General features: G+C 41.3%; 1 protein-coding gene across 1 annotated transcript in view; it reads left to right on the top strand.

Annotated features, from left to right (window-relative positions):
• The first annotated feature begins 15,895 nt into the window (after positions 1 to 15,895).
• Positions 15,896 to 27,332, top strand: part of LMBRD1 (LMBR1 domain containing 1) — a 132,251-nt gene continuing 120,814 nt past the window's right edge. The window contains exons 1-2 of the mRNA XM_065911336.1: positions 15,896 to 16,137; positions 24,217 to 24,393. Of these exons, the coding sequence (XP_065767408.1) occupies positions 16,057 to 16,137; positions 24,217 to 24,393 (258 nt within the window). The 5' untranslated portion in view covers positions 15,896 to 16,056. The remainder of the gene's footprint in view (positions 16,138 to 24,216; positions 24,394 to 27,332) is intronic.

Raw genomic sequence — 27,332 nt, 5'->3', positions numbered from 1 at the left:
CTGACCGATACAGACTTCCTTGTAGCTCAAATGGTAAAGAATCTGCCTGCAGTGCAGGAGACCAGGGTTCAGCCCCTGGGCTGGGAAGTTCCTCTGGAGAAGGGAATGGCAATCCACTCCAGTATTCTTGCCTGGAGAATTCTATGGACAGAGAATTCTACGGACAGAGAATTCTGGTGCACTACAGTCTGTGGGGCCACAAAGAGCCGGACACGACTGAGCAACTAATGTACATATAACACATTCTGACTGGTGTGAGGTGATATCTCATTGTAGTTTTGATTTGCATTTCTCTAATAATGAGTAATGTTGATAATCTTTTCATGTGTTTGTTAGCCATCTGTGTGTCTTCTTTGGAGAAATGTCTGTTTAGGTCTTTTTCCTACTTTTTCATTTGGTTTATTGTTTTTCTGGTATTGAGTTGTATGAACTGAGTGTATACTTTGGAAATTAATCTTTCATCAGTTGTTTCCTTTGCTATTATTTCCTCCCATTTTGAGGGTTGTCTTTTCACCTTGCTTATAGTTTCCATTGCTGTGCAAAAGCTTTTAAGTTTAATCAGGTCCCAGTTGTTTACTTTTGCTTTTATTTTCATTACACTAGAAGATGGGCCATAGAGGATCTTGCTTTGATTGATGTCACCGAGTGTTCTGCCTATGTTTTCCTCTATGAGCTTTATAGTTTCTGGACTTATATTTAGGTCGTTAATCCACTTGGAGTTTATCTTTGTGTATGGTGTTAAGTAGTGATTTAATTTCATTTTTTTACATGTAACTGTCCAGTTTTCCCAGCACCACTTATCAAAGAGGATATCTTTGCCCCATTGTATGTTCTTGCCTCCTTTGTCAAAAATAACGTACCCATAGGTGTGTGGGTTTATCTCTAGGTTGTCTATATTGTTCCATTAGTCTACATTTCTGTTTATGTGCCAGCTCCATACTGTCTTGAGGACTGTAGCTTTGTAGTATAATCTGAAGTCAAGAAGGTCGATTCCTCCAGCTCCATTCTTCTTTCTCAAGACTGCTTTGGCTATTTGGGGTCTTTTTGTTTCCATATGAATTGTGAAGTTTGTTGTTCTAATTCTGTGAAAATTGCCATTGGTAATTTAATAGGGATCACATTGAATCCATAGATTGCATTTGGTAGTACAGTCATTTTCACAACATTGATTCTTCCTACCCAGGAACATGGGATATCTCTCCATCTGTTTAAGTCGCCTTTGATTTCTTTTATCACTGTCTTATAATTTTCCATATACAGTTCTTTTGTCTCCTTAGGTAGGTTTATTCCTAGATATTTTATTCTTTTTATTGCAATGGTGAATTGGATTGATTCCTTAATTTCTTTCTGATTTTTCATTGTTATTATATAGGAATGCAAGTGATTTCTGTGTATTAATTTTATATCCTGTGACTTTGCTAAATTCACTATTAGCTCTAGTAGGCTTCTCAGAGTATCTTTAGGGTTTTCTATGTATAGTAAGATGTCATCTGCAGACATTGAGAGCTTTATATTTTCTTTTCCCATCTGAATTCCTTTTGTATCTTTTTCTTCTCTAATTGCCATAGCTAGGACTTCCAAAACTATGTTGAATAATAGAAGTGAGAGTAGACACCCTTGTCTTGTTCCTGATCTTAAGGAGAAATGTTTTCAGTTTTTCACCATTGAGAATAATATTTGTTTTGCTTTTATTATATATGGCCTTTTTTATGTTGAATTAGGTTCTTTCTATGCCTGTTTTTTTGAAGAGTTTTGGTCATCAATGAGTGCTGAATTTTGTCAAAGACTTTTTCTTCATCTATTGAAATTATCATATGTTTTTATCATTCAATTTGCTAATCTGGTGTATCACATTGATTGATTTGCATATATTAAAGAATCCTTGCATCCCTGGAATAAACCTAGGTTGATCATGGTGTATGAGCTTTTTAATGTGTTGTTGAATTCTGTTACTAGAATTTTGTTGAGGATTTTTTTCATTTCTAATTTTGTTGATTTGATTCCTCCCCCCCCCCCCCCGCCTTTTAATTTGATGAGTCTGGCTAAAGGGTCAATTTTGCTTATCTTCTCAAAGAACCAGGTTTAGTTTTATTTATCTTTACTATTATTTCTTTCATTTCTTTTCCATTTATTTCTGCTCTGATGTATATGATTTATTTCCTTCTGCTAATTTTAGGGGTTTTTTTGTTCTTCTTTTTCCAGTTGTTTTAGGTGTAAATTTACATTGTCTATTTGATGTTCTTCTTGTTTCTTGAGGTAGGATTGTATTGCTATAAACTATCCTCTTATATTTCTGTTTCTCTTAGAACTGCTTTTGCTGCATTCCATAGGTTTTGAGTTGTTGTGTTTTCATTGTTTTCTGGGAATTTTTTTATTTCTTCAGTAACCTGTTGGTTATTTAGAAATGTATTGTTTAATCTCCATGTGTTTGCGTTCTTCACAGTTTTTTTTTTCCTTGTAATTGATATGTAGTCTCATAGCATTGTGGTCAGAAAAGATGCTTGATATGATTTTTATTTTCTTAAATTTACTTATGTTTGATTTGTGACCCAACCTGTGGCCTATCCTGAATGTTGCATGTGCACTTGAGAAGAAGCTGTATTCTTCTGCATTTCATGGAATGTCCTAAAGATATCAGTGAGATCCATCTCATCTAATGTATCATTTAAGACTCATGCTTCCTTATGAATTTTCTGTTTTGATGAACTGTCCATTGGTGTGAGTGGGGTGTTAAAGTCTCCTACTATTACTGTGTCCTTTTATGTCTGTTAGTGTCTGTCTTATGTATCGAGGTGCTCCTATGTTGGGTGCATAGATATTTACAATTGTCAGGTCTTCCTCTTGGATTGATCCCTTGATCGTTGTGTAATGTCCTTCCTTATCTCCTGTAATCTTCTTTATTTTAAGGTCTATTTTGTCTGATATGGGCGTTGATACTCCAGCTTTCTTTTGCTTCCCATTTGCGTGGAATATATTTTTCTATCCTCTCACTTTCAGTCTATGTGTGTCTTTAGGTCTGAAGTGGGTTTCTTGTAGACAGCATATATATGGATTTTTTTTTTTTTTTATCCATTCAGCCAGTCTGTGCCTTTTGGTTGGAGCAATTAGTCCATTTACATTTAAAGTAATTATTGATACATATATATTCCTATTTCCATTTTCTTAATTGTTTGGGTTTATTTTTGTAGATCTTTCTCTTCTGTTGTATTTCCTGGCTGTATAATTCACTTTAACATTTCTTGTAAAGCCGGTTTGGTGGTACTGAATTCTCTTAACTTTTGCTTGTCTGTAAAGCTTTTGATCTTTCCATCAATTTTGAATGAGATTCTTGCTGTGTAATGTAACCTTGGTTGTAGATTTTTCCTTTTCAGTACTTTAAATATATCCTGTCATTCCCTTCTGGCCTACAGAGTTTCTGCTGAAAGATCAGCTATTAAACCTATGGGGTTTCCCTTGTATGTTACTTGTTTATTTTCCTTTGCTGCTTTTAACAGTCTTTGTGTTTAATCTTTGTCAGTTTGATTAGTCTGTGTCTTGGTGTGTTTCTCCTTGGGTTTATCCTGTATGGGACTCTTTGTGCCTCTTGGACTTGATTGACCATTTCCTTTTCCATATTGGGGAGATTTTCAATATAATCTCTTCAAAAATTTTCACATACCCTTTCTTTTTCTCTTCTTCTTCAGGGACCCCATTCCTTTTGGCTTCTGCCCTCTTGATGTTGGCCTAGTGCTTTGTGTAATCCTCATGTAGGGTGAGATTTGTGCTTGTGCTCTACTGGGAGGAGTTGAGGTTGTTTTTTTTTTTTCCTCTGATGGGCAAGGCTGAGTGAGGTGGTAATCCCGTCTGCTGATGACTGAGTTTGTACTTTGCCTTGTTGTTTGGATGAAGCATACTGCACAGAGTGCTGCTGGAGGTTGGGTGATGCTGCATCTTGAGTACTACTGGCTGCCTTTGTGGGAGTTCTCACCATTCGGATACTCCCAGGGGTTAGAAGTTCCCTGATAGTCTAGGGCCTTGGAGTCAGCGCTCCCACTTCAAAGGTTTGGGGCTTGATCTCTGGTCAGGAAAGAGATTCCACAGGTGGTTTATTATGGCATTAAATGGGATTAAAACAAATACCCAACAATGAGAAATCAAAGACAAAGCCAAGACAAATGGCAGACAAAATCAAGCAAATAATAATTAAAATAGTGGAATATACACATGTACGCCCATAAGCATAATCAAAATAGCCCAACAAAAATAAAGTACAATAGATTGACCCAGCAAACCAAGGAAACCAAAAATGATATCCACCAGTTAAGAACAAAATTAACAAAAGCACAAAGCGGAAAACAAAACTAAAGCAAGGTGCCAACTGCGGAATAAAGCAAGGAAAACAAAACTAACAAATATTGTGAGAAAAAGGAAGGAAAGAAAGAAAAGAAAGAATGGAATTGTAAAGTTAAACAGAGGTAGATGAAGATTTATATATAATACAGATTTAACTGCAAGGGGGGAAGAAAAGCAGGAAAGGAAACAAAAGAATAAATGTAGTAAAAGTAATAGTAAGTTTTAAAAAATTAAAAACTAAAATTAAAAAAGAGGAGGGAAACAAAGGAAAACTCTACAGACCTGCAAAAGGCCAATATAGAAGCAGAGGTTTATAATAGCCATAAAATGTGTGTTTAAGAAAAAAACCTCAAAAGTTTAAATAGATTTCATAGTGCTAATAAAATATATTACTACAACAGAGGGAAGGGAAAAAAGGAGAAAAAGAAAAAAGAAAAATATCCAAAAGAAACTGCAGAACAAGTCAAAACATAACAATAATAAATGTTTTTTCTTGAGACTCTGCTCTCAGAGTCCTGTCCCTCACTGGGAATCACAGTCCACCTCACCTCCCTAGGATGCCCTCCAACCCTGCGTAGGTCTCTGGACCTGCTGTGGGGCTAATCTGGTCTTACTCCTGTGTGTTCTTGCCTCCATTGCCCACAGCTGTCAGAACTAGTGTGTTTTCTTTTGTGGGAACTCTCAATGACCTTTTATATATCCCATAGACACAAAGTCTGCCTAGTCAATCATGTGGATTTAAGCTGCAGCTTGTATGGCTGGTGGTAAGGGTTTGGGTCTTCTTCCTTAGCTACATTGCCCCCGGGTTTCAATTGTGGTTTTATCTCTACTTTTGCATGTGGGTCGTCCTCTGGGGTTTGTTCCTGAGTCTGCCCTGGAGGACCTGGGTCTGCCTCAGTGAGGGCCAGGTTTGGAGGTGGTGCAGCTGCTTGGGTTGCAGGGGCCCTGGCAGCACCAGGTACTCAGGGGGGTTGGTAGCTAGGGCAGCAGGAAATATAGTGCTCTAGAAGGGTGTGGCAATCCACTCCAGTTTTCTTGCCTGGAAAGTCCCACTGACAGAGAAGGCTGACAGGCCACAGGCCACAGGGTCGCAAACAAGTGATCCCGCGTGCATAGATACGAGACCTTTTTATTGCCTGTGGCAGCTCTGCCCCAGTGAGGGTTGAGAGGGAAGGTGGTGCAGCTGCTTGGGTCACGGGGACATGGACTGTCTCTGCCACAGGAGTTACGGGCCTATCAGAGGCTTTTGTTGAGCCTTTGGCAGCTGGTGATCAGAGGCCTCTTTGGCTTGTCTTTCTCTGTTATCCACCTGGTCAGGCATTCAGAGGGCTCCCCTGGCTGGGGTCCTACTCCGTTTATCAGTGCTTCAGTTACTTATCGGGGCGCCCTGGGTGGGGTCCTACTCTGCTGTTCTGAGCGTCAGGCGCTTGATGGGCCAGCCTCTCTATTGTTCAGCTGCCAATGCTGGCTTGTGGGGAAAGAGAGGCTGTGGTGACGGCTCCACCCCCTACACATGACTCAGCACTATCGCCTTGCTTCCATGGCTGCCTGGCCTTTCCCACAGGCATTTTCTTCAGGCATTTCCCACCACAATCTCCTCCCACCCGTCCCCTCGGTCCATCTCTCTGCCGTCAATAGCAGCCCTCTCCCTGGGATTGCTCCACAAACACTACACTCCAGCTCCCAGCTGCTGCGTCTTCTAGGGAACCAGCATCCCTGTCTGGGGTATGTATGGCTGCAGCAAGGACTGTCTGATTTTCATTCCATTTAGGCTGTCAAAGATCACCTGCTTCATTTTCAGCCTCAAATGTTTCTCCTCTGACCCAGACAATTGTACCAATGTGGCAATTGGACCCCTGCTTCAGTTCCCCCACCCAGCGAGCTCAGGTCCAGTCCTACTAACACTCCTGTTCCCCCCACTAGTTCCTTTGTCCTACTGAGTTTTGCCTGGTTCTATATATTCTTTTTCTGGTGGTCAGGTTCTCCTGTCCACTCTGTGTCTCCAGGTACTCCTCCTCCTACTTCTGTGTCTGAAGGTGTATTCCTGATGTATCCATGGAGAGAGATGTACTCCACGTCCACCTGCTCCTCCGCCATCTTGTCCCCCTTTCTTATTTTTAATCACAATATTTTTAAAAGGAGAATTTTATTATAATGGTTCAAACTCCCTATATCATAAAAAAGACAATAGAAAAGATATAATATATATCTGGAAACAAATGAAAATATAAAGATAAATCTCTTTAGCCTATTAAATGTTTAAAAACTTAAAGATCAATTTTAAATTGTTTCACATTATATTTCAGATGACCTTCCAAGATGGCTCAGCCATAAAGAATTTGCCTGAAATGCAGGAGATGTGGGTTCAGTCCCTGTCAGGAAGATCCTCTGGAGGAGGGCACTGTAACCCACTCCAGTATTCTTGCCTGAAGAATTCTGTGAACAGAGGAGTCTAGTAGGCTACAGTCCACAAAGTCGCAAAGAGTTGGACACAACTGAAGCAGCTGGGCACACATGCAGACTTCAGGTATGGTTAGATCCAGACCTACTTTATGATCTAGATCTGCGTTAGAGCAGGCTATTTTAGCCCCATAGACACTACGAGGGCCAACTGGCCTTACAAAACCCTATAACCTATAAACCATTAACATGTGGGAACTAAACACTAACAGTTATACTTTCGTTTCAAATATAATCTGAGAACCTCTGCCCAGAAATGAAGCAAATGGACTCCCATGATGAAAAAGAATAGCTACTGGAGTCAGGAAAGGAGTCCTATTCTTAGCAAAAAGAGACATACATATGTTACAAATGAAAAAAAAAAAAAAAAGCTTGCTTTGTTAAAGTTATTGAGAGTGTTCTGGATCATTTTTAAATATCATACATTTAAAATCAATTTCTATTGTAATTTCTACTCATAAGGTGACTTTGACATTACTTTATGTTTAAGTTCTATAATCACATTTATTTTTTATACCTTGAAGTACATAAATACCAGATTTAGGAACTGACACAATGAAAAACACTTGAAGGTTTTAAATGATATTTTAACATGTCTAGACTATGAATAAATCATTTCTTGCATAACCAGAAGAAAAAGCTTAAGAAGAAAACTAACTCGTGTCACCAGCTCATGTGGGAAATTTGTCCCGTTAGGAGAATTATATAAACAGTATCCATTAAGAGTTTATAATTGCAAGAATATGGAAATGCAAATTTTACAACTCACACGATGATACTGCGTGCAGTTTAATTTTAGGATGAGAACCTGGAAAATTGCTTCTGTGTCTGCAAGTCAAAAACACTTAGATATTAACATTTCAGTGTCATTTTATTGTCAGTTTTCTACACAACAAAATAGGTGAACTACATTTTTTAATATAACTTATATTTTGGGACTCAGATAAAAGCTATTTTGATTTTAAATGAAAAAACGGAGTGCTCAGACATTTAGTTTTTCACGGATTGGCTCTTGTGCAAAAACTTCTGGCCTCTCCACTGAGTTCCATACAAATGAGCAAACGTGCTAGCAGAACCAAATGGGCTCTCAACCATATGTGCCAGTTACCTTATAAACACACTGTAAGCTCTTCCACAAAGAGAACTTCTTAGGGTTGTGAGGACCCATTAAGTTGGTTGACAGTGGAAGGATTGGTGCGTGTGTGGGGGGCGGAAGTGGGGGTGGGGGTGTGGGGTGATGATGGTGATGATGGAGTTTTCAGAAGAAAAGGCTTGCTCACACTGCCTCAGGCACATGGTAATGTTCACCACGGATCATTGTTAAATCCTTTGGACAGAAGATTAAGTGTAAGCAGAACACAGAGCACAACAGAGAAATTCTAAATCAACACATAATGGAGCAGGACAGACCCGAGGAGCTGAGGCCAATAAGGCTTAACTGTAACCTGACTGAAGGTATTAAAACTGCTAAAGAAGAATTTGCAAAATCTGAAGGAGGATTATCAGTTGGCGAGGGAAGCACAAACAAAATGACAGAAAGACACATTTTGAGGCTTTTCTGGTGTCTTATTTTGGGGCTTCCCAGGTGGCCCAGTGGTAATGAATTTGCCTGCCAATACAGGAGGTGCAAGAGACACGGGTTTGATCCCTGGGTTGGAAAGAGCCCCTGGAGTAGGAAATGGCTAATCCACTCTGGTTTTCTTGCCTGGAAAATTCCATGGACAAAGCAGCCTGGCAGGCTACAGTCCAAAGGGTCACACAGAGTCGGACACAACTGAGCACATAGAAAGTGCCTTATTTGGAAGGGCAATCTGATATTTTAAATATCTGTCAAGGTAAAAAAATAAAAAATTAAGTGATGTATAAAAGTCAGTTATTTCTGAAACATAGCATGCTAAAATTCAGTGGTATAATACATACAGTTAATCTGGATCAATAATTAGATTTTGCTATTATCTAAATGTAATTTCGGGGTGCAAGCCATAGCAACCTGTGCAGTTACCATTTTACAAGTCGATTGACTGTTTTGTGGGCCTCATTTCTGAAGTTATTGCTATGGGGCTCTTTTAGATGGATGACCCCTCCATGGCCCTGAGCCTCCCATGTTTCTGACTCATCCACCTTCTGCTCTCCAGTCCTAGGCCCACTTAAACCTCTATATCCTACTTCTTTTGTTATGTATCATTGACATAAATTTTTCTTCTAGCTTGTTCTTTCCTTTTAATCAAAACTTTTAATTTTCTTTTTCCTTTCTACCAGTTCCTATGTAAGACTATTTTTGTAAAATTTATATCACAGGACTTGTTTTTGTTTTGTTTTTACCATTAATTTTTTTTTATTGAAATATGGGTTTCCCAGGTGACTCTACCGGTAAAGAATCCACCTGCCAATGCAGAAGACACAGAGATATAGGTTCGATCCCTGGGGAATAAAATGGCAACCCACTCCAGTAGTCTTGTCTGGAAGATTCCATGGACAGAGCAGCCTGGTGGGCTACAGTCCAAAGGGTCACAAAGAGTTGGACACGACTGAGCAACTGAGCATGCACAAAGTGCCTTATTTGGAAGGACTTGTTTTTGTTTTGTTTTTACCATTAAAATTTTTTAAATTTAAATATAGTTGATTTACAATGCAGTGTTAGTTTCTGGTGTACAGAAAAGTTATTCCTTTGTACATACACACATATATATATATATTTATATTCCGATTCTTTTGTTATGGTTTATTATATGACATTGACTATCATTTCCTGTGCTGTACAGTAGGACCTTGTTGTTCACAGTACTTGTCACTTGACCCTCATCCTACCTTTGGTTTTCTGAAAGGACTTCATAAAGGGAATGAATGAGAAACCATTCTTATGTCCCCCTGTTTCACAAACCTCCCCTCTCCCACCACTGCCAGCTCCTGGAGGGGAGCCTCTTGAGTGCTGATGGGATTGGCGGAGAGGAGTGATAGTCTTTGCTTCATGAACTCTTTTGCTGAGAGTTTTGGTTTCTATACCCACTGTACTTTTCTTCTTTCCTTCTGTCTTTGTCTGGTTTTGCTGTCAAGACAACCTTTCTGCAGGTCATCACTGCCAGTCTGGTTTCTCACCTGGACCACACCCCAAATTCCCACTGCCCATATGTTCCTGGTCAAACCAAGAGAATCATCTGGAAGGCCTTTTCCAAGGGAGGTTATTGCATCTCTCTTCAGTCCTTCACAGGAATAAGCACATGGAAAGGGCAGATCTCAAGGGCATCCACTAAAACCTTCAGGGTGAGTTTAACGAACTAGTGTGTGTGTGTGTGGGAGGGGGGGGGGAGGAGCTAAGTCATGCCCTTTCTTCACTGAGATAGTCCTTAGAGAGCCTTTATGCCAGCTCAGCACCAGGCACTCTGTGAATCAGCACCCTCCACACCTGCAGCCATGCTGGGCCTTTCCCCAAATTTAGGTCACACCCTCCAACCTGATGGGTGACTCTCTTGCATAACCTCCTCCCATTGGCTTTAGGGAAAGACTACTCAAAAGCTGAGAGACAGAGGAATGAGGGGAAGAGAGTTGCTCCCTTACACACATTGCCTTCCTCCAAAGGCCTCTGCCCCTCTTCATTTAGTCCAGAGGATCCAGGTTTGGATAGGCCACAGTTTTCTGCAACAGCTCCTCTTATTAGACCACCTGGGAGTGGTCTGTACATGGCCATTTTGCTGATCTCAAAATGGAACAGAGTCCACTGAAATCCTGGTTCCTTTCCATGACTTGCAGGATGTCGGGCAAGGGCTTCTATGGTAACTACAGGTGTCTAGTTTGTTTCGCCTGCTTTAACAAAAATACCATGCAACAGGTGGTTTAGAGACAGCAGAAATTTTTTCTCACAGTACCAGAGGCTGGAAAGTCCAAGTTCAAAGAGCTGACAGACCCAATGTCTGAAGACACTCATGAATATGTTCTCACTGAACTTCATGCAGCAGATGGGGATTAAGAGCTCTCTGGCATCGGGCATTAACCATCTTGAGGCCTCAGCCCTTATCACTGGAGCACCTCTCACAAGCCCTACTTCCAAATGCCATCACCTTGGGCTTTAGAATTTAATATATGGAATTGGGAACACACATCAAATATTCAATCTATAGCCTCAGTAAAGGACTATCTATTGGGCTTTTACATCCTCATGGAATACATTAGAGTGAGCACACAAAAAAAGGCAAGAATCTCAGGGTGATGAAGATTGTGTTCATTTATGAGGAGATTTTCAGTTTCTAAGTTTTTCATGTGTGGAAATTTATTAATGAGCCTGTATTCCTTCTGTGTGCCTGCATGCTAAGTAACTTCACTCGTGTCCGACTCTTTGCAACCCTGTGGACTGTAGCCTGCTAGGCTCCTCTGTCCAAGGGATTCTCCAAGCAAGAATATTGGAGTGTGTCGCTGTGCCCTTCTCCAGGGGGTCTTCCCGACCCCGGCATCAAACCTGAGTCTCTTACATCTCCTTCATCTGCAGACAGGTTCTTGATCACTAGTGCTACCTGGGAAGCCCTATTCCTTCTATAATTTTCAATAATCAATAAAGATGATTATTATTTTTAAAGAACTCTGGTATGTAGTGAAAGGCTCCCTAGATTTAAGAACATCACTCAGGAGACTGTTTTCAGTCCTTAATGGTCTAGTCGTATGAATCAGTAGTACACCCCCACCAGGTAGATGAATGTAGAGAGGGTTGATGTGCATATTTCTACCTGCTCATGTGTCACCTTCTCTTTTTCTTCTCTTCCAATCTTCCTGATTCAAACAACTACTATCCTTGTACCTAATCACTCTCTCATCAGCATCACAAGTCCATAAGTCTTTTCTAATTTGAAAATCAAACAACTGCCCAATACAACTCCAATACCTAGATGTTCAGAGTCAGCAAAAGAGTGAACCCAGTTCATTAAATAAGCTTCATTCAATCTTAAGTTACATCAGCTATTTAAAAAGATTCATTCCAGGATTGAAAAACTCACCAATTTCATATAAAGTGGTGGTGAGATTATGATATTCAATTCTTTGATTCCCTCCCAACCACAAATTCTCCTTTATGTGTAGAATTAAAAAGAGATGTAAGAAGAATTTATTCTAAATTCTTGGGCCTTTCAGCCAAATAAAACATTGACAAATAGACTGGAGTAGGAGAACAGAAATTGAAGAGAATTCTTCTGTGAGAATTGGTGCTATGAGTTCCCACCTCTAACACCAAGAAATGATGTGTGTGTGTGTGTGGAAAGATAGTGTGAGATGTTGCCATCTAGTCCCTAGCCTTGTAGGGAAGGCCTCAACGAACCTACTTGGAAAATCTGAAGTATGGTCCTTGCATCTGAAAGCGGACTGGTACCCAACTCAGGCGTGGGGAAACTTCAGCAGACTCTCAAGTGTAAGCTGACTCCCTCCAGGCTATCCAAGAAGGGCTGATTGTTTCAGTAGTAGAACTAAGACAATGCAGCTACACTGGGAATGGCTTGAGTTCTCAAAGGTTATTGGTGCAAGTCATGTGTAGAGGGGATGTGGGCTGTGTGGTGAAACCATTTGATGTAGTTTCAAGAGTTCCAAAGAGCTCTGGTACCACAGTCCTTTATGTCTCAGTGCAGAAAAGAATTCAGTAAGAGGCAAACTGATAGATAAGAAATGATTCAATAGGATGCTTGTGAGGCTTACACATAGGCGGGTGAGAAGTGCCATGCCCCCAAAACTTACTGGGCTACAGTGTTACAATCAAAGGAAAAGTAGGAAGGGAAGAAGGATATTTTGGTCTCTTTTCAGTAGATGTCATGCTTCCATCATCAACTCCTCCTCCAAGTTGGGCAGGGGAATTTTCTTGCCCCTACATGGCCAAGGTAGGTCCACAAACTACCTTTTTTTAATGTGTGCAGACAGCATGTCCTAAGGATCATTAACTTACTGATCATTTACTCACTGAGCAAGATGTAGGTCTCATGTTACCACTGTTTTTGTTTGTTAGTTTGTTTGTTTTGGGGCATGCCTCATGCTTTTGTTGCATGATTTTGTTGCTAAGCAAACCTGCTTTCTTGAGCAACCATTAACTTACAGTGTTCAGAGCTCAGATGCTTCAGTCATGTCCAACTCTTTGTGACCCCATGGACTAGAGCCCACCAGGCTCCTCTGTCCATGGTATTCTCCAGGCAAGAAAACTGGAGTGGGTTGCCATGCCCTCCTCCAGGGGATCTTCCTGACCCAGTGACAGAACTCTCATCTCTTATGCTTCCTGCATTGGCAAGGCAGGTTCTTTACCACTAGCACCGCCTAGGAATCAGCTGTACATATCATACATCTCCTCCTTCTTGAAACTCCATCCCACGTCCAACCCTTCCATTCCAGATCTCTAGGTTACCATAGAGCATTGAGCTGAACTCCCGGTGCTACACAGCAGCTTCCCACCAGCTGTCTATTTTATACATGGTAAAAGAGTTGGACACAACTGAACACACAGTGTATATATGTCAATGCTACTCTCTCAATTTGTCACATGTAAGATTCCACATGTAAGCAATACCAGAATGATATTTTTCTTTCTCTGCCTTACTTCATTCAGTATGACAAGTTTCATCCATATTGCTACAACTGGCATTGTTTCATTGTCTTTAATGGCTGAGTAATATTCCATTGTATATATGTACTACATCTTTATCCATTTCTCTGTCAATGGACATTTAGGTATGTCTTGGTTATTTTAAATAATGCTGAAATGAACACATGAAAAGATGATCAACATCACTAATTATTAGAAAAATAATTGTAGCAAATCAAAAATACAATGAGCTATCACCTCACACCAGTCAGAATAGCTATCATCAAAAAATTCACAAATTTTAAATGTTGGAGAGTGTATGGAGAGAAGGGAACCCTCCTAGACTATTGGTGGGAATGTAAATTGGACAGTCACTGTGGAGAACAGTATGAAGCTTCCTTAAAAAAATCATTTCTAAATGCATTTCTCATGATGTACTCTGCATATAAGTTAAATAGCAGGGTGGCAATATACAGCCTTGATGTACTCCTTTCCCAATTTGAAACAGTCTGTGGTTCCATGTCCAGTTCTAGCTGTAGCTTCTTGACCTGCATACAGATTTCTCAGGAGGCAGGTAAGGTGGTCTGGTATTCCCATCTCTTTCAGAATTTTCCACAGTTTATTATGAGCCACACAGCCAAACAAAGGCTTTGGCATAGTCAATAAAGCAGAAGTAGACGTTTTTCTGAAATTCTCTTGCTTTTTTGATGATCCAACGGATGTTGCCAATCTGATCTCTGATACCTCTGCCTTTTCTAAATCCAGCTTGAACATCTGGAAATTCATGGTTCACACACTGTTGATGCCTGGCTTGGAGAATTTTGAGCATTATTTTGCTAGTATGTGAAATGAGTGCAATTGTGTGGTAGTTTGAACATTCTTTGGTCTTTCTTTGGGATTGGAATGAAAACTGACTTTTTCCAGTCCTGTGGCCACTGCTGAGTTTTCCAAATTTGCTGGCATGTTGAGTGCAGCACTTTCACAGCATCATCTTTTATGATTTGAAAGAGCTCAACTGGAATTCCCTCACTCCCAATACGTTTGTTCGTAATGATGCTTCCTAAGGCCCACTTGACTTCACATTCCAGGATGTCTGGCTCTAGGTGAGTGATCACACCACTGTGGTTATCCGGGTCATGAAGATCGTTTTTGTATAGTTCTTCTGCGCATTGTTGCCACCTCTTATTAATATCTTCTGCTTCTGTTAGGCCCATACTATTTCTGTCTTTTATTGTGCCCATCTTTGCATGAAATATTCCCTTGGTATCTCTAATTTTCTTGACGAGATCTGGCCTGGCATTGTCTTAAATCTCCCCTCCAAGCTAGTGGGCCTTTAGTAGAGTAATAGGAGAGATTACCACGGAGAGGCAAAAGTTTAAGTGACCGTAGTGTTTCCTGCAGCTGGTGGGGAGATTTCCAAGTGGCCTCCTAGAGCAGAGATGTCTCTACAATTCACTTTCAGTAAACCGTGAGGGCAGTCTCCGGAAAAGTGAATGGCCTGCAGGAGAGTCACATTCAAACATGGGCAAGTTCAGAGAGTGGGAAGCCACCTTTGATGTTACATGTCACAGTAAAACTATCTTCTCTGTTTTCTTCTTCCTTCATATCGTGCAGGAAGGGAGACGCTGCACCCCTTCCATTCAGCAGGATTCCAGCCTAAAACAGATCTTGGGTAGGGGATAGCATCACCACATAGTGCATTGTAAAGAGATGCGAGATTCATACATAAAGTTGTGGTTTAATTACAAGTACGTTTTGTTGATTTCACTGGTTAACAATGTACCCACACTCCAGTGGCCCTAGGCAGGCCATCTTAGGACCATTCCCTGTGCTTCACTTTGGGTCTATGTGGATTATCTCGTTCACTTACAAACATCACTAGAAGCTATGATTTCATATAATATGTTCAGAAAGTCAAGTTATCATTAGGGTATAAAGTTATCACGGAAATTCACAGGCATGTAGAGATTTAAGTTTGCTTAGTCACTCAGTCACCCGACTCTTTGCGACCCCATGGACTGTATAGCCTGCCAGGTTTCTCTGTCCATTGGATTAGACCAATGTCCGGGTTAGAACACTGGAGTGGGTTGCCATGCCCTCCTTCAGGGGATCTTACCAACCCAGGGATGGAACCCAGGTCTCCAAATTGCAGACAGATTTTTTTACCATCTGAGCCACCATACAAAGGCCATAACATCCCATGATAAGACAGTGTCCACCTCAGCAGCTACTCAGGCTGGGCCCAGGTGCCAGCAAATCAGAAAGTTGTTTGGGCAGCTGGGAAAGTCTGCCATTCCTACAACCTGGGGAGGCCTTCTGGTAATTGAGGGGCTCTTATGCCAAGGAGACTAGGGAGCTTCTTCCCTCAAAATGGCAGTGGAAGCCACTGAGGCGACTTGCCTCTGTTGACACACCTGCTGCTTAGCCTACGGGCGCCTGGGCGTTTCCGGTCAGCAGCCAGTAACGTGACGTCGCCCGGAGACTACGCCCTTCAGAACCCAGCACCGCCCCGCTGGCAGCCGTGCGTGACGTCACGGCGCCCAGCCGCGCCCCGCCCCCGGCCGCTGTCGCCAGGGGCTGCGCCCAGCGGGTCTCCTAGGCAACCGGCGCTCCGCCCCTCCGCCCCTTTAACCTTTAGGGTGCGCGAGCGCCGCGTCCTGCGCCGGTTCCTCCCTCCCTTCTCTGTCCCCCCTTAACCGGGGCTGTCCCGGCCGGAAGCGAAGATGGCGGCGGCGGCGGCGGCGGCGGGCGCGGCGTCCGCCGAGCTGGTGATCGGCTGGTGCATCTTCGGCCTCCTCCTCCTGGTAGGGGAGGCGCTTGGCGTGACCCGGGGCCCGGCCGGGGGACGGGGGCGGCCCCGCCGCTGGCCGCCGGGGCCCCGACTTCCTCGTCCCGCCCCTCCGGCTGCGGCGACCGCCGCGGAGGCGCCGGGTTGGGGCGGGCCGCTGGAGGGGCGCGCTGGCCGCTGGCTGAGGCCACGGGGTGGTCCCCGGGGCGCAGGCAGTGCCGCGGACCCGGGCCCGGACGGAGGCCCCTGCGGTCGGGGGAGCGGGGCGTCCAGAGGACGGGCCCCGGGGGCAGGCAGCTCCCGCCTGCGCGCGTCCCCCGGGCGCAGCGTTTTCGGCCCGCGAGCCGGCTCTGCGCTCGGAGCGGCTGCACTGTGTCCCCGCACTTAGGGCTCTGGGGTTCGCAGCCTTCTCTACCCCATTGTACGGTACTGCCTTGGTGACGTGCGTTCTGACGCTAGCTTTCGCCTTTCTTCCTGGTCTTTGATGTCTGAGACACCTGTGCCGCGGAGGTGGGGTTCTGGTTACTTCCAGGGTCAGGGTCTGTGTGCCCACCTGTCTGACCTCAGGTGCCTGCATCCCAGCCTCCTGACTCCTGGTTATCCTGGCAGCAAAACATGGAGCAAAACGTGGGCCAGATGGCCTAGCTTTTATTTCCCTAACCCATGTTAAAACCCTTTTAATTGGGAGTTCAGTTTATTTCTCTTCCTTCCCCTCCCCTGTCTCACTCTTCCCGGCAGTCTTCAGCCCAACCTGTTGTTGCTTCAGTGTCCCAAAGTATTAATGCCACTTGGCAGTAGGAAAACAACAACAAAAATCCAGTTTATTTGTTGAAGTAACAAGTGCCCCATTTTACGTTACTTTCAAGATTCTGTTGCCGTGTCTGCAATCTGTATAGTATGTTTTTTCTTGTAGATGGTGCAACAGAAACTACCTCCTTCCTGCAGTGTGTGAAAACTTAAAAAGGCTTCTTTTGTAGCCTTTACCACCTGCCCAGAAAGTAATAATGCCTTTACCTTGGAACGTGCTTTATTCTGCTTGGAGAAAGTGAAAGACCTGAAGTTTGGCTTTGGTTTCCACAGCCTGTACTTGGGCTTTTCCAGACTATTGTATTCACTTGACTTTGCAGGGGAACGAAATTTGGCACCCCCAAATGTCTCTCTGGCATGGGGATTAGCTTAGACTGGTTATTTGTAAGAAATGGAAGACTCAGGAAATATTTCTTTTTACATCTGCCTTAGCCGCTGGAAGAATTTAGATCAGGGCCCTGTCTCCAAAATAAGTTTTATCACCAGAGATACCTGCAAAGAATATGGGCTAGGTGTGGTGGGCCTAGAGCTCAGAGAGTCCCTCTGTGTCCTCTTGTCCCTGCCTGGCCCAACAAAAGTTTGTTTACCAAACTTTAGCTTTCTACTTGCATGAGAAGTGCCTTCCTCCCAGTTCAGGTCCCAAGCTGTCACTTCCGGCGTCCTCTGTCTATGGCTGAAGGTGGCATTGAAGGTGAGGGCTTTGGCCATTTTGTTAAGTTCTCTTGGGTATCTCCAAGAGATACATGTATAACATGTACAGTATACATGTTATGAAACATTTGATTTTCTCCTGTTGATCTGGCTCATGTCAGTTTAATCGTTAGACCAGCCAAAAGAACTTAAGAAGGAAAAGTAAATTTCTTTCTTCCTGACAGTTTAGAGGAAAACAAGGAGCGCATAACCTGTATCAAAGTCCAGGGAGAATAACTTGGCAATTATCAACGAATAAACATTTCAGATATAGCAGTTATGCTGTAAATTGTAGGAGGATGCAAATAAAACAAAATGTGGCCTTTAAGAGGGCCTGAAGATAGGTGGGAAAATAAGAATTCTTGAAACAGGTCTAATAATTACTGAAAACTGAAGTATGATTTTATAAATCAAATAGACTTGAGAGAATAAAGAACAATTTTGGGAGAAAGTGGAATAGAGGCAAACTTTGGATAGAAGAGGAAGGAAAGCATTTAATTTGGTGATATTAACAGGAACAAAATAAAATGAAAATAGAATTAAAGGTTTGAAATTAGATGTTAGAATAGGACTAAATTAGTAATGAGGGTCATTGTTTAATTTTCTGCAAATCTCTTTAATTTGGGGATTATTAGAAGAGAACTGGATTCTCTTGTCTGCTTCTGGATCTAAGCTTTTGAGAGGTTACTTTGGTTGACGTACATGAGGTTTTAGTGATATGTAGTTGGAAGCAGAGTAGCTTTTAGGTCACTGTGACATTGTTCTATATAATATCACATCAAAACTCAGTAAGTAGAAGCATCTTAGTATGAAAAATGGGATTTGAAACCCTATCAATGAACTTTTGTTCTTTCCCCTATGGGTGGTTTTATAACATGATGCATTTGGTCATTTAGAAAATAACTGGTCCTCCGAGTTAAGCAGATCTTCAAAATATGGATGTGTTTCTTTACATAAATCAAATATCACATCCATCAGTATCACCACTGATCTTGTCAGAAGAAATGTCTCAGAAATAAGTATTGAGAAATTGCCAAGCTCACAGTCATCGATACATAGTCATTTGTGCTTTCAAGTGAAACTTGTTTCTTGGAAATAGTGCGTCCTTTGGCTTTCAGCTCTTAATACAGGGTGCTTTTTCCTGGAGACAGCCATCACTATTTGAGCACATTCACGTTTTCCTCCATGGAATATTAAAAAAAGTCAGGGGTTGAAGTTTAATGAAGGTGATATTTACTGCTTTGTCGATTGTAGTTGAAGTTAGTCATTCTTTCCTTCTGTGAGTGTGTGGTGGTTAAAAAAATAGTCACTAGTGGCCCGTTTGGTTCTGGTTGTTTTGATTTGTGTTTAATTGGCCAGCAGTTTCCCCACCATTGGGCTTCCCTGGTGGCTCTGCTGGTAAAGAATTCACCTGCAGTGTGGGAGACCTGGGTTTGGGAACGGCTGGAGAAGGGAACAGCTGCCCACTCCAGTATTCTGGCTTGGAGAATTCCATGGACTATATATAGTCCATGGGGTGGCAAAGAGTCTGACAGTACTGAGCAACTTTCACTTTCCCCACCATAACTTAAGCACCACAAGTGCAAATATCAATGTGGAAAGGGTAGATGATACTTTACTAGTATTGTGAGAACAGTTTTCAATTTGCAGATCCCCAGAAAGAGTTGTGGGACTGCCGGGGCTCTGGGGACTTAACACTGAGAACTGCTAATCACCTGTTAAAGATTCAGAACACTGAAATTGACAGCTTTGTAACCTTGGGCAGATAGGATGGACTTCATTTTCCTCTGTCACATAAGGAAAGGTTAGACTTGGCACCTCCAAGCCTCTCATTTAACTGTCGTTATTTACTATGTCCCATCTGAGCCCTTCACGCTAGTCCCCATCCCCACAGGATTGTCAGTAATTTGGCTTACGCCATCTCTCAAATTGCGTTTCCCATTACTATATACGATTGAGTCTCGGTTTCTGTAAAGCAAGTTTACTTTTGTTGCTCCAAGTGAGGGGATCATCTGGGAACTTGTTAGAAATACAGATAGGGGATGCCAGCCCTGCGAATCAGAATCTGCAGTTTGATGAGATTCCAGGCAGTATGTGTTCCTTGATTCCGTGATTCTCTCTCCTGCCTCTGCCCAGGTACTCTCCACCTAGACTGCTCATTACAGACACTTGGGGAGTTTTAAAAGCCCTAATGCCCAAACCAGTTAAGTCAGAATCACTTGGGAGGGGTTGGGGACTGCTCTAAATCTTTCCTTATGACTGTTAGCAGAATTATATATTAGTTTCTTTCATGAAATTCTCTAAAATGTTATTTCATATGACATTTAATAATAATTGCTGCTCTTTGTTGAGCAATTACTAGCCTAGGCACTGTGCTGAATTACATTCAATTCCCATAACCTGCTATGAAAGAAATAGTCTTATCTTACAGATGAGGACAGTTGGTTTATTTTATAATGTAGTAACTATTGATAGATTTAACCTGAAAACAAAAAGCTCTTTGGGGTCTGTTTTAGTAAAGTTTCCCCAAACCCCTAAAAGTTTGGGAACCTCTGGCTGAACTGTTTTGCCTAGGTTGCCCTTTTTCTGCTTGTTTGCCTGTTATTGGCAAGCTCCTTCCTCTGCAGTAATACCTACCGCTTCAAACTTTGTGTAAGTGCAGATCTTCTTCAGGTCCAACAAAGTTTATTCAGAGTTTTGTCTTAGCTGCTGCTAAGGATAGAAAGGCTCATCTCCCAGTGACTTCCAAAATAATTTGGGGAAAGCTATATTTGTCAATTTAGAAACAAGCCCATTAAATATTAATATAAGTAACATTTTATAAAAGAGTGTTTTCCAAAACAAAATGAAATTAGTAAATTGTTAAGAATTTGAATAAATGTCTTTTTCCTTCCCTTTTTCCTCCTTCCCTCCCTACATTTCCTCTTATTTCTTTCTGTCCAACATCCATGTTCCGAAGTGCACATTTTTCTTTTCACTTTATTTTTTCCTGCTGTTCTGACACCAGCTGAAACGTTAGTAATGTAAAGAAATTACATGCAACAACTTGGATGGATTTCAAGTTCATTAAGTTAAGTAAAAGAAGCCAGACTCAAAAGACATACTATGTAAGTACACTGACATTCTAGAAGAAGCAGATGCTGTGGGCGCAGATGATAGATAGTGGTTGTCAAGGGCTAGTGAGTGGTGCGCTTAGTCACTCAGTCTTTGTGACCCCATGGACTATAGCCCACCAGGCTCCTCTGTCCAAGGGGGTTCTCCAAGCAAGAATACTGGAGTGCGTTGCCGTGACCTCCTTCAGGGAATCTTCCCAACCCAGGGATCGAACCCAGATCTTCTGTTTTGGAGACAGATTCTTTACCAACTGAGTCACCAGGGAAGTGGAGAGAGGAGTTAATTACGGAGGGGCAAAGGAGGTTTTTCTGCAGTGATGGAACTGTTCTTTTCTCTTGATTATGGTAGGAGAATTTGGAAACTGTAACTAGTTAAGTGGTGTTCTTAGTTGTTTTCTGGCTCCTGAAGTATGATACCCAAAAGGGAAATAATGTTACATGAAAAACTAGGTTTGCCTGTTGATGAGTGTTGAGCCAGCAGACACAACCAAGCCAAAGATCAGGAGAAGGGAGAAAACAGGGGGGCTTTCCTAACCCAGTCCTCCTCGGCAAGGTTGGGGAAGTTTAAAGCTGCCATATGACACAGCAATCCCACTCCTGGGCATACACACCGAGGAAACCAGATCTGAAAGAGACACGTGCACCCCAATGTTCATCACAGCACTGTTTATAATAGCCAGGACACGGAAGCAACCTAAACGCCCGTCAGTAGACGAATGGATAAGGAAGCTGTGGTACATATACACCATGGAATATTACTCAGCAATTAAAAAGAATTCATTTGAATCAGTTCTATTGAGGTGGATGAAACTGAAACCCATTATACAGAGTGAAGTAAGCCAGAAAGAAAAACACCAATACAGTGTACTAATGCGTATATATGGAATTTAGAAAGATGGTAACGATAACCCTATATGCAAGACAGAAAAAGAGACACAGATGTATAGAACAGACTTTTGGACTCTAAGGGAGAAGGTGAGGGTGGGATGATCTGAGAGAACAGCATCAAAACATGAATATTATCAAGTGTGAAACAGATCGCCAGTCCAGGTTGGATGCATGAGACAAGTGCTCAGGGCTGGTGCACTGGGATGACCCAGAGGGATGAGATGGGGAGGAAGGTGGGAGGGGGGTTCAGGATGGGGAACACATGTAAATCCATGACTGATTCATGCCAATGTATGGCAAAAACCACTACAATATTGTAAAGTAATTAGCCTCCAACTAATAAAAATAATTGGGGAGAAAAAAAGAAATGTGTTACTTTTAGATTCAGAAAACATGTTAAGTATGTATAGGATTTCTTTAAATAAACTTGTCTTTTGCCAGGAAAAAAAGGAAAAAAAGCTAAGGGTCATATATATTCATGAAGGGGCTTGAGTGGTAGACAGAATCCAAGGAGGGTCAGGACAGATCAGCGTCATCCCTCAGGTTCTGGTTGACCTTGTAGTTGAACACTGCAGGACAGTCTTCAAAACAGACCTGGGAGTGCTGACAACTGAGGTACTGTCTGCTGTAGTTACTTCTCTTGCCTGATAGAGTCATTTGTTTCTGCATCATTTTATTCCCTCTAGATCTTTAGTTACTGAAATCTGTCCAAGGGCAAGCATTGTGGCGAGGCTTAGGTCACAAAGTAGCTTATGCCAAAGATGGCTTCTCATATGTCAAGAAAGCCATGCCTGGATCTCTTTTTCTAGGGAACCCATACCTTGTCTACGCTGAAAGTTAAATCTTTTGAACAGCGTGAAAGGAGAGAACAAAGCTTGTGTCCCAGAGCTTTTATAGAGCTGACTTAAAACCTTGGTTCTCAAGTTTGCCTCAGATTGGCATCCTCTGTGCTGATGCCTGGAGAAGCCTCAGTCTCTGATGGAAGTGAGTTGGGGAAGGCCGTAAAGGAATTTTGAGTTTTTACCCAGGGGATTCTAACATAGCCAAGGTTGAGAATCACCCATTTAGGATCTGCCTGCCATCCCCTATGATTGAGTAAAGCAGAGATTCTTGAAGTGTAGTCTCTGGACCAGCATCAGCCTTCCTGGGAACTTGTTACAAATACAGGTTTTCTGGACCCTTTCCAGACCTGTTGAATTTGAAACTGCTGTAGCAGCCCTCCAGGGAATTCTGATGCCAGAATTTGAATTCTGATGCTAGAATTGCAAGAGTAAACTTCTTTACTCTGTGTTAATTTCTAGCAAGATGTTGGCGACTATTAAAAAGACCTGATGGATTACAGATGTCAACCTCTGTACCTCTGAGTGTACTTTTTTCCCTGGAAAGTTCCTTGTAATGCACATGCATCCATTTTTCAGTATTCATTCTTCTTTGTTTAATACCCTTTAAAATGTGAATTACAGTATAGTATGTTGATTGCATGGTGACTGTTGACAGTTGATCTTTAGCTGAATGATAAACTCTTAAACTGTCACAAAGGAACAGAAGTTAATTTCCGTTTGGGTGGTGTTTTGTGATGCTTCTGTAGTAAGAACAGGATAGAACAACTTTTGTTTTTAATTAATTTTTTTTATTGAAGACTAATTTCTTTACAGAATTTTGCTGTTTTCTGTCAAATCTCAACATGAATCAGCCATAGGTACACATATATCCCGTCCCTTTTGAACCTCCCCCCATCTCCCTCCCCATCCCACCCCACTAGGTTGATACAGAGTCCCTGTTTGAGTTTCCTGAGACATACAGCAAATTCCCGTTGGCCATCTATTTTGCATATGATAATGTTACATGTTACTCTTTCCATATATCTCACCCTCTCCTTCCCTCTCTTCATGCCCATAAGTCTGTTCTCTATGTCTCTTTCTCCATTGCTGCCCTGTAAGTAAATTCTTCAGTACCATTTTTCTAGATTCCGTGTATGTGTGTTAGACTATGATATTTATCTTTCTTTTTCTGACTCACTTCACTCTGTATAATAAATAGGTTCTAGGTTCATCCACTTCATTAGAACTGACTCAAAGGTGTTCCTTTTTCTGGCTGAGTAATATTCCATTGTGTATATGTACCACAATTTCTTTATTCATCAGTTGATGGACATCTAGGTTGCTTCCATGTTCTGGCTATTGTACATAGTGCTGCAATGAACAATGGGAAACAGCTTTTAGTTACATCCCCTTTAGCTTGGGAAAATGTATAGGGAAAAGTATTCAGAGCTAGTTATAACTGTAATGTGTCAACCATTAATGGTCATACTGTGTTCGTGAGGAAATATGTAACTGAGCACTGTTATCAACAACCTTTGCTTGTTTTTTTTTTTGATGTCTTGGCACTCCAGTGATAATGTACTGCTTTAATGAACTTGGCCTTATAAATGATAAATCCTGACTAAGTTTATAAGGGGTAGGGGACTTCTCCATGTACATCTGAAAGCATCTTTACTTGACATGAAGTTTCCCACCAGGAACTTTAAAACACATTCTAAAATCAGTATTAGAGCATAGATAAGGCAGTAACAAAACATTTCTTTCTGTCTGTTTCAGGCTATTTTGGCGTTCTGCTGGATATATGTTCGCAAATATCAGAGTCAGCGGGAAAGTGAAGTTGTCTCCACCATAACTGCCATTTTTTCTTTGGCCATTGCACTGATCACTTCAGCACTTCTTCCAGTGGATATATTTTTGGTTTCTTACATGAAAAATCAAAATGGTACATTTAAGGTAATTATTTGTCCTTTCATGTTCTTGGCAATTAAGTATTTAATTAAATGTGTAGCAGTGCAGTGTGTGTTGTGTTTTATTATTGTCGCTGGGAATAAGCGAGAATGGAAATGGACACAGGCTGAAGATGTGACAGCTAATGTGGAATAGACTTCTCACTGATTTACAGCGATTTGCCGACTGATCACAATAGGTTTTATTTTTGTGCCTTTCGTAGCTCCCTTGAAGTCTGACTTGATTTGCATTATCTAATTAAGACAATGTGGAAGGACCTTTGTTAGTGGCAGATTATGGTCTTCATTTCTATGTCATATTGAAGACCCTGAGTCATTGCGATGCAGGCTGCAGACAATCAGACCCGAGTTCTAGTCTTGGCTTCTCACTACTTAGCTTGTGTCTTTGGCCAGACTGAGCTTTTCTAGACTTCATGTTCCTTATATTTAAAATGCATGGTATTAGACTGGAAGGCTTCTGAGTTCCTTTTCAGTTATGCAGATTACTTTTACATTTCTTATTAGTGTAAGCTTTATGAGATAGGAAGTGTGTCTTGTTTGTTTCTAGGTGCCCAGCATATGACACATAGTAGGTACTTAAATATTTGAATGAAATATTATTTTAATTATCTCAGTAATGCATGGTTCCAAAATATTATTTGGTAATTTTTTTGCATTAGGTTTGGTTAGATTCCAATTGCTGTGAAAACTGCAGTTCTTTTCTATAGGTTAGACATTCATTTAGCAAGTATTAATTGAGCTCTTAGTATGTGCGGAATGCTGTGGAGAGATAGTAACTAGTGTCCATAGAGTACTCAGTGTGTGTCAGATCCTCTCTTAAATGGTTTACATATCTTAATGTCCCAGCAACCCAATGAGGTAGATAGTGTTGTCTCAGTTTTCATGGGCAGGAAGCCAAGGTTCAGAGAGGTGACATAACCCATCTCAGGTCTGGTGTTTGTTTATGCTTTTACTGGGATTTCCTATAATCAGTGTATAATTATTGTTTGAGCAAGAGAGTTTTTTTAATTTTTAAATTTAGAATATTTGGTTTGTTTAGATTTTGTGGAATTATATTTTCATCTGGAAATTTCTAAAGTATTTTAATGAAATTATGAGCTTTCCCTTAGATCATGTAATTGTTTTGGGACCATGCTTAGTTTAGTAATCAATCCCTTTTTGGATACTAGTTTTTTGTTTCATTTATTTATTTTTAATTTGTGAGGTTACATTATATTTGTTTAAATAAGACTTTAGGAATTCACCTGCGTAAAGAAACAAAAGTATTTCCCCTTAAGACTTATGGCATTTATTCTATTAAACGCTCCATTAGAGAAGAAAATGTATAGCTGTAGTTAGTGTGCTTATTTTATGCTTGTTAAATCTACTTGTCTCCGAGAATCCTGCATGCAGAACAAGAAACAATAGAACAGACATGGAACAACGGACTGGTTCAGAATTGGGAAAGGAATATGACAAGGCCGTACGTATATTGTCACCCTGCTTATTTAACTTCTATGCAGAATACATCATGTGAAATGCTGGGCTGGGTGAACCACAAGCTGGAATAAAGATTGCCAGAAATATCAACAACCTCAGATAATGCAGATGATACCACTCTAATGGCAGAACGTGAAGAGGAACTAAAGAGCCTCTTATGAGGGTGAAAGAAGAAAGTGAACAGAATGGCTTAAAACTCAACATTCAAAAAGCTAAGATCATGTCATCTAGGCCCATCACTTCTTGGCAAATAGATGGGGAAAAAGTGAATATAGTGACAGATTTTATTTTCTCGGACTCCAAAATCAATTTGGATGGTGACTGCAGCCATAAACTTAAGACGCTTGCTCCTTGGAAGGACAAACCTAGACAGCATATTAAAAAGCAGAACTGTCACTGTTGACAAAGGTCTATAGTCAAAGCTATCGTTTTTCCAGTAGTCATGTGCAAATGTGAGAGTTGGACCATGAAGAAATCTGAGCACTAAATAAGTGATAGTTTCAAATTGTGGTGTTGGAGAAGACTCTTTGGGAGTTCCTTGGACAGCAAGGAGATCAAACTAGTCCATCCTAAAGAAAATCAACCCTGAATATTCATTGGAAGGACTGATGCTGATACTGAATGCCCAGTACTTTGGCCAGTTGATGTGAAGAGTCAACTCATTGGAAAAGACCCTGATACTGGAAAAGATTGAAGGCAAAAGAAGGGGGTGACAGAGGATGAGATGGTTAGACATTTTCACTGACCTCAATGGACATGAGTTTGAGCAAACTCTGGGAGATAGTGAAGGACAGGGTAGCCAGTACTGCAGTTCATGGAGTTGCAAAGAGTCAGACATGACTTAGTGACTAAACAACAACAAAAATCTAAACGTGGCACCAATAATTAGAAGGGAAAAATTTCATGTTAAGGTTTTTCCTCTCTTTTTAAAAAACGTTTTCATTATCGAGGGATTCATTCAGCAATTGTATGGCCTTTGTGGTAGCTTACGGTGAATGGTGTTGGATTTGTGATCTCCAAGGAAGATTTAACTTTGGGACCAGGACCCAGGCTTGATCACTCAAGAGCTTTTGTATAGCAGAGTTTTATTAAAGTATAAAAAGGGAGAGAGAAGGCTTCTGACACAGACATCAGAAGGGGGATGGTGAGTGCCCCCCTGGCTAGTGTTAGCAAGGAAGTTATATACTTTTTTAATTGGTTATTACAATAAAAAGAATGTTTCAAGGTTGTAAAGATCTTACTAGACCCACTCCTATAGCTTACATTGTAAGATAACAGGATTAGCCAGAAGGTTTCCAGGAAGGAGAGACTGTCCTCAAGCAGGATACATTGCTGTTTTATAATCCTTGGTACAGAGTTTAAACTGAGTTGTTTGTTGCTTAATCATCAGTTCTGGGCTTAAAGAAAAAAACATTTTATGTGACTAAGGAATGTAGACAAAAAAAA

This window comes from Muntiacus reevesi, chromosome 19 (genome assembly GCF_963930625.1).
Source record: "Muntiacus reevesi chromosome 19, mMunRee1.1, whole genome shotgun sequence".
Lineage (NCBI taxonomy): Eukaryota > Metazoa > Chordata > Mammalia > Artiodactyla > Cervidae > Muntiacus > Muntiacus reevesi.
This window is presented reverse-complemented; position numbering and strand designations above follow the sequence as displayed.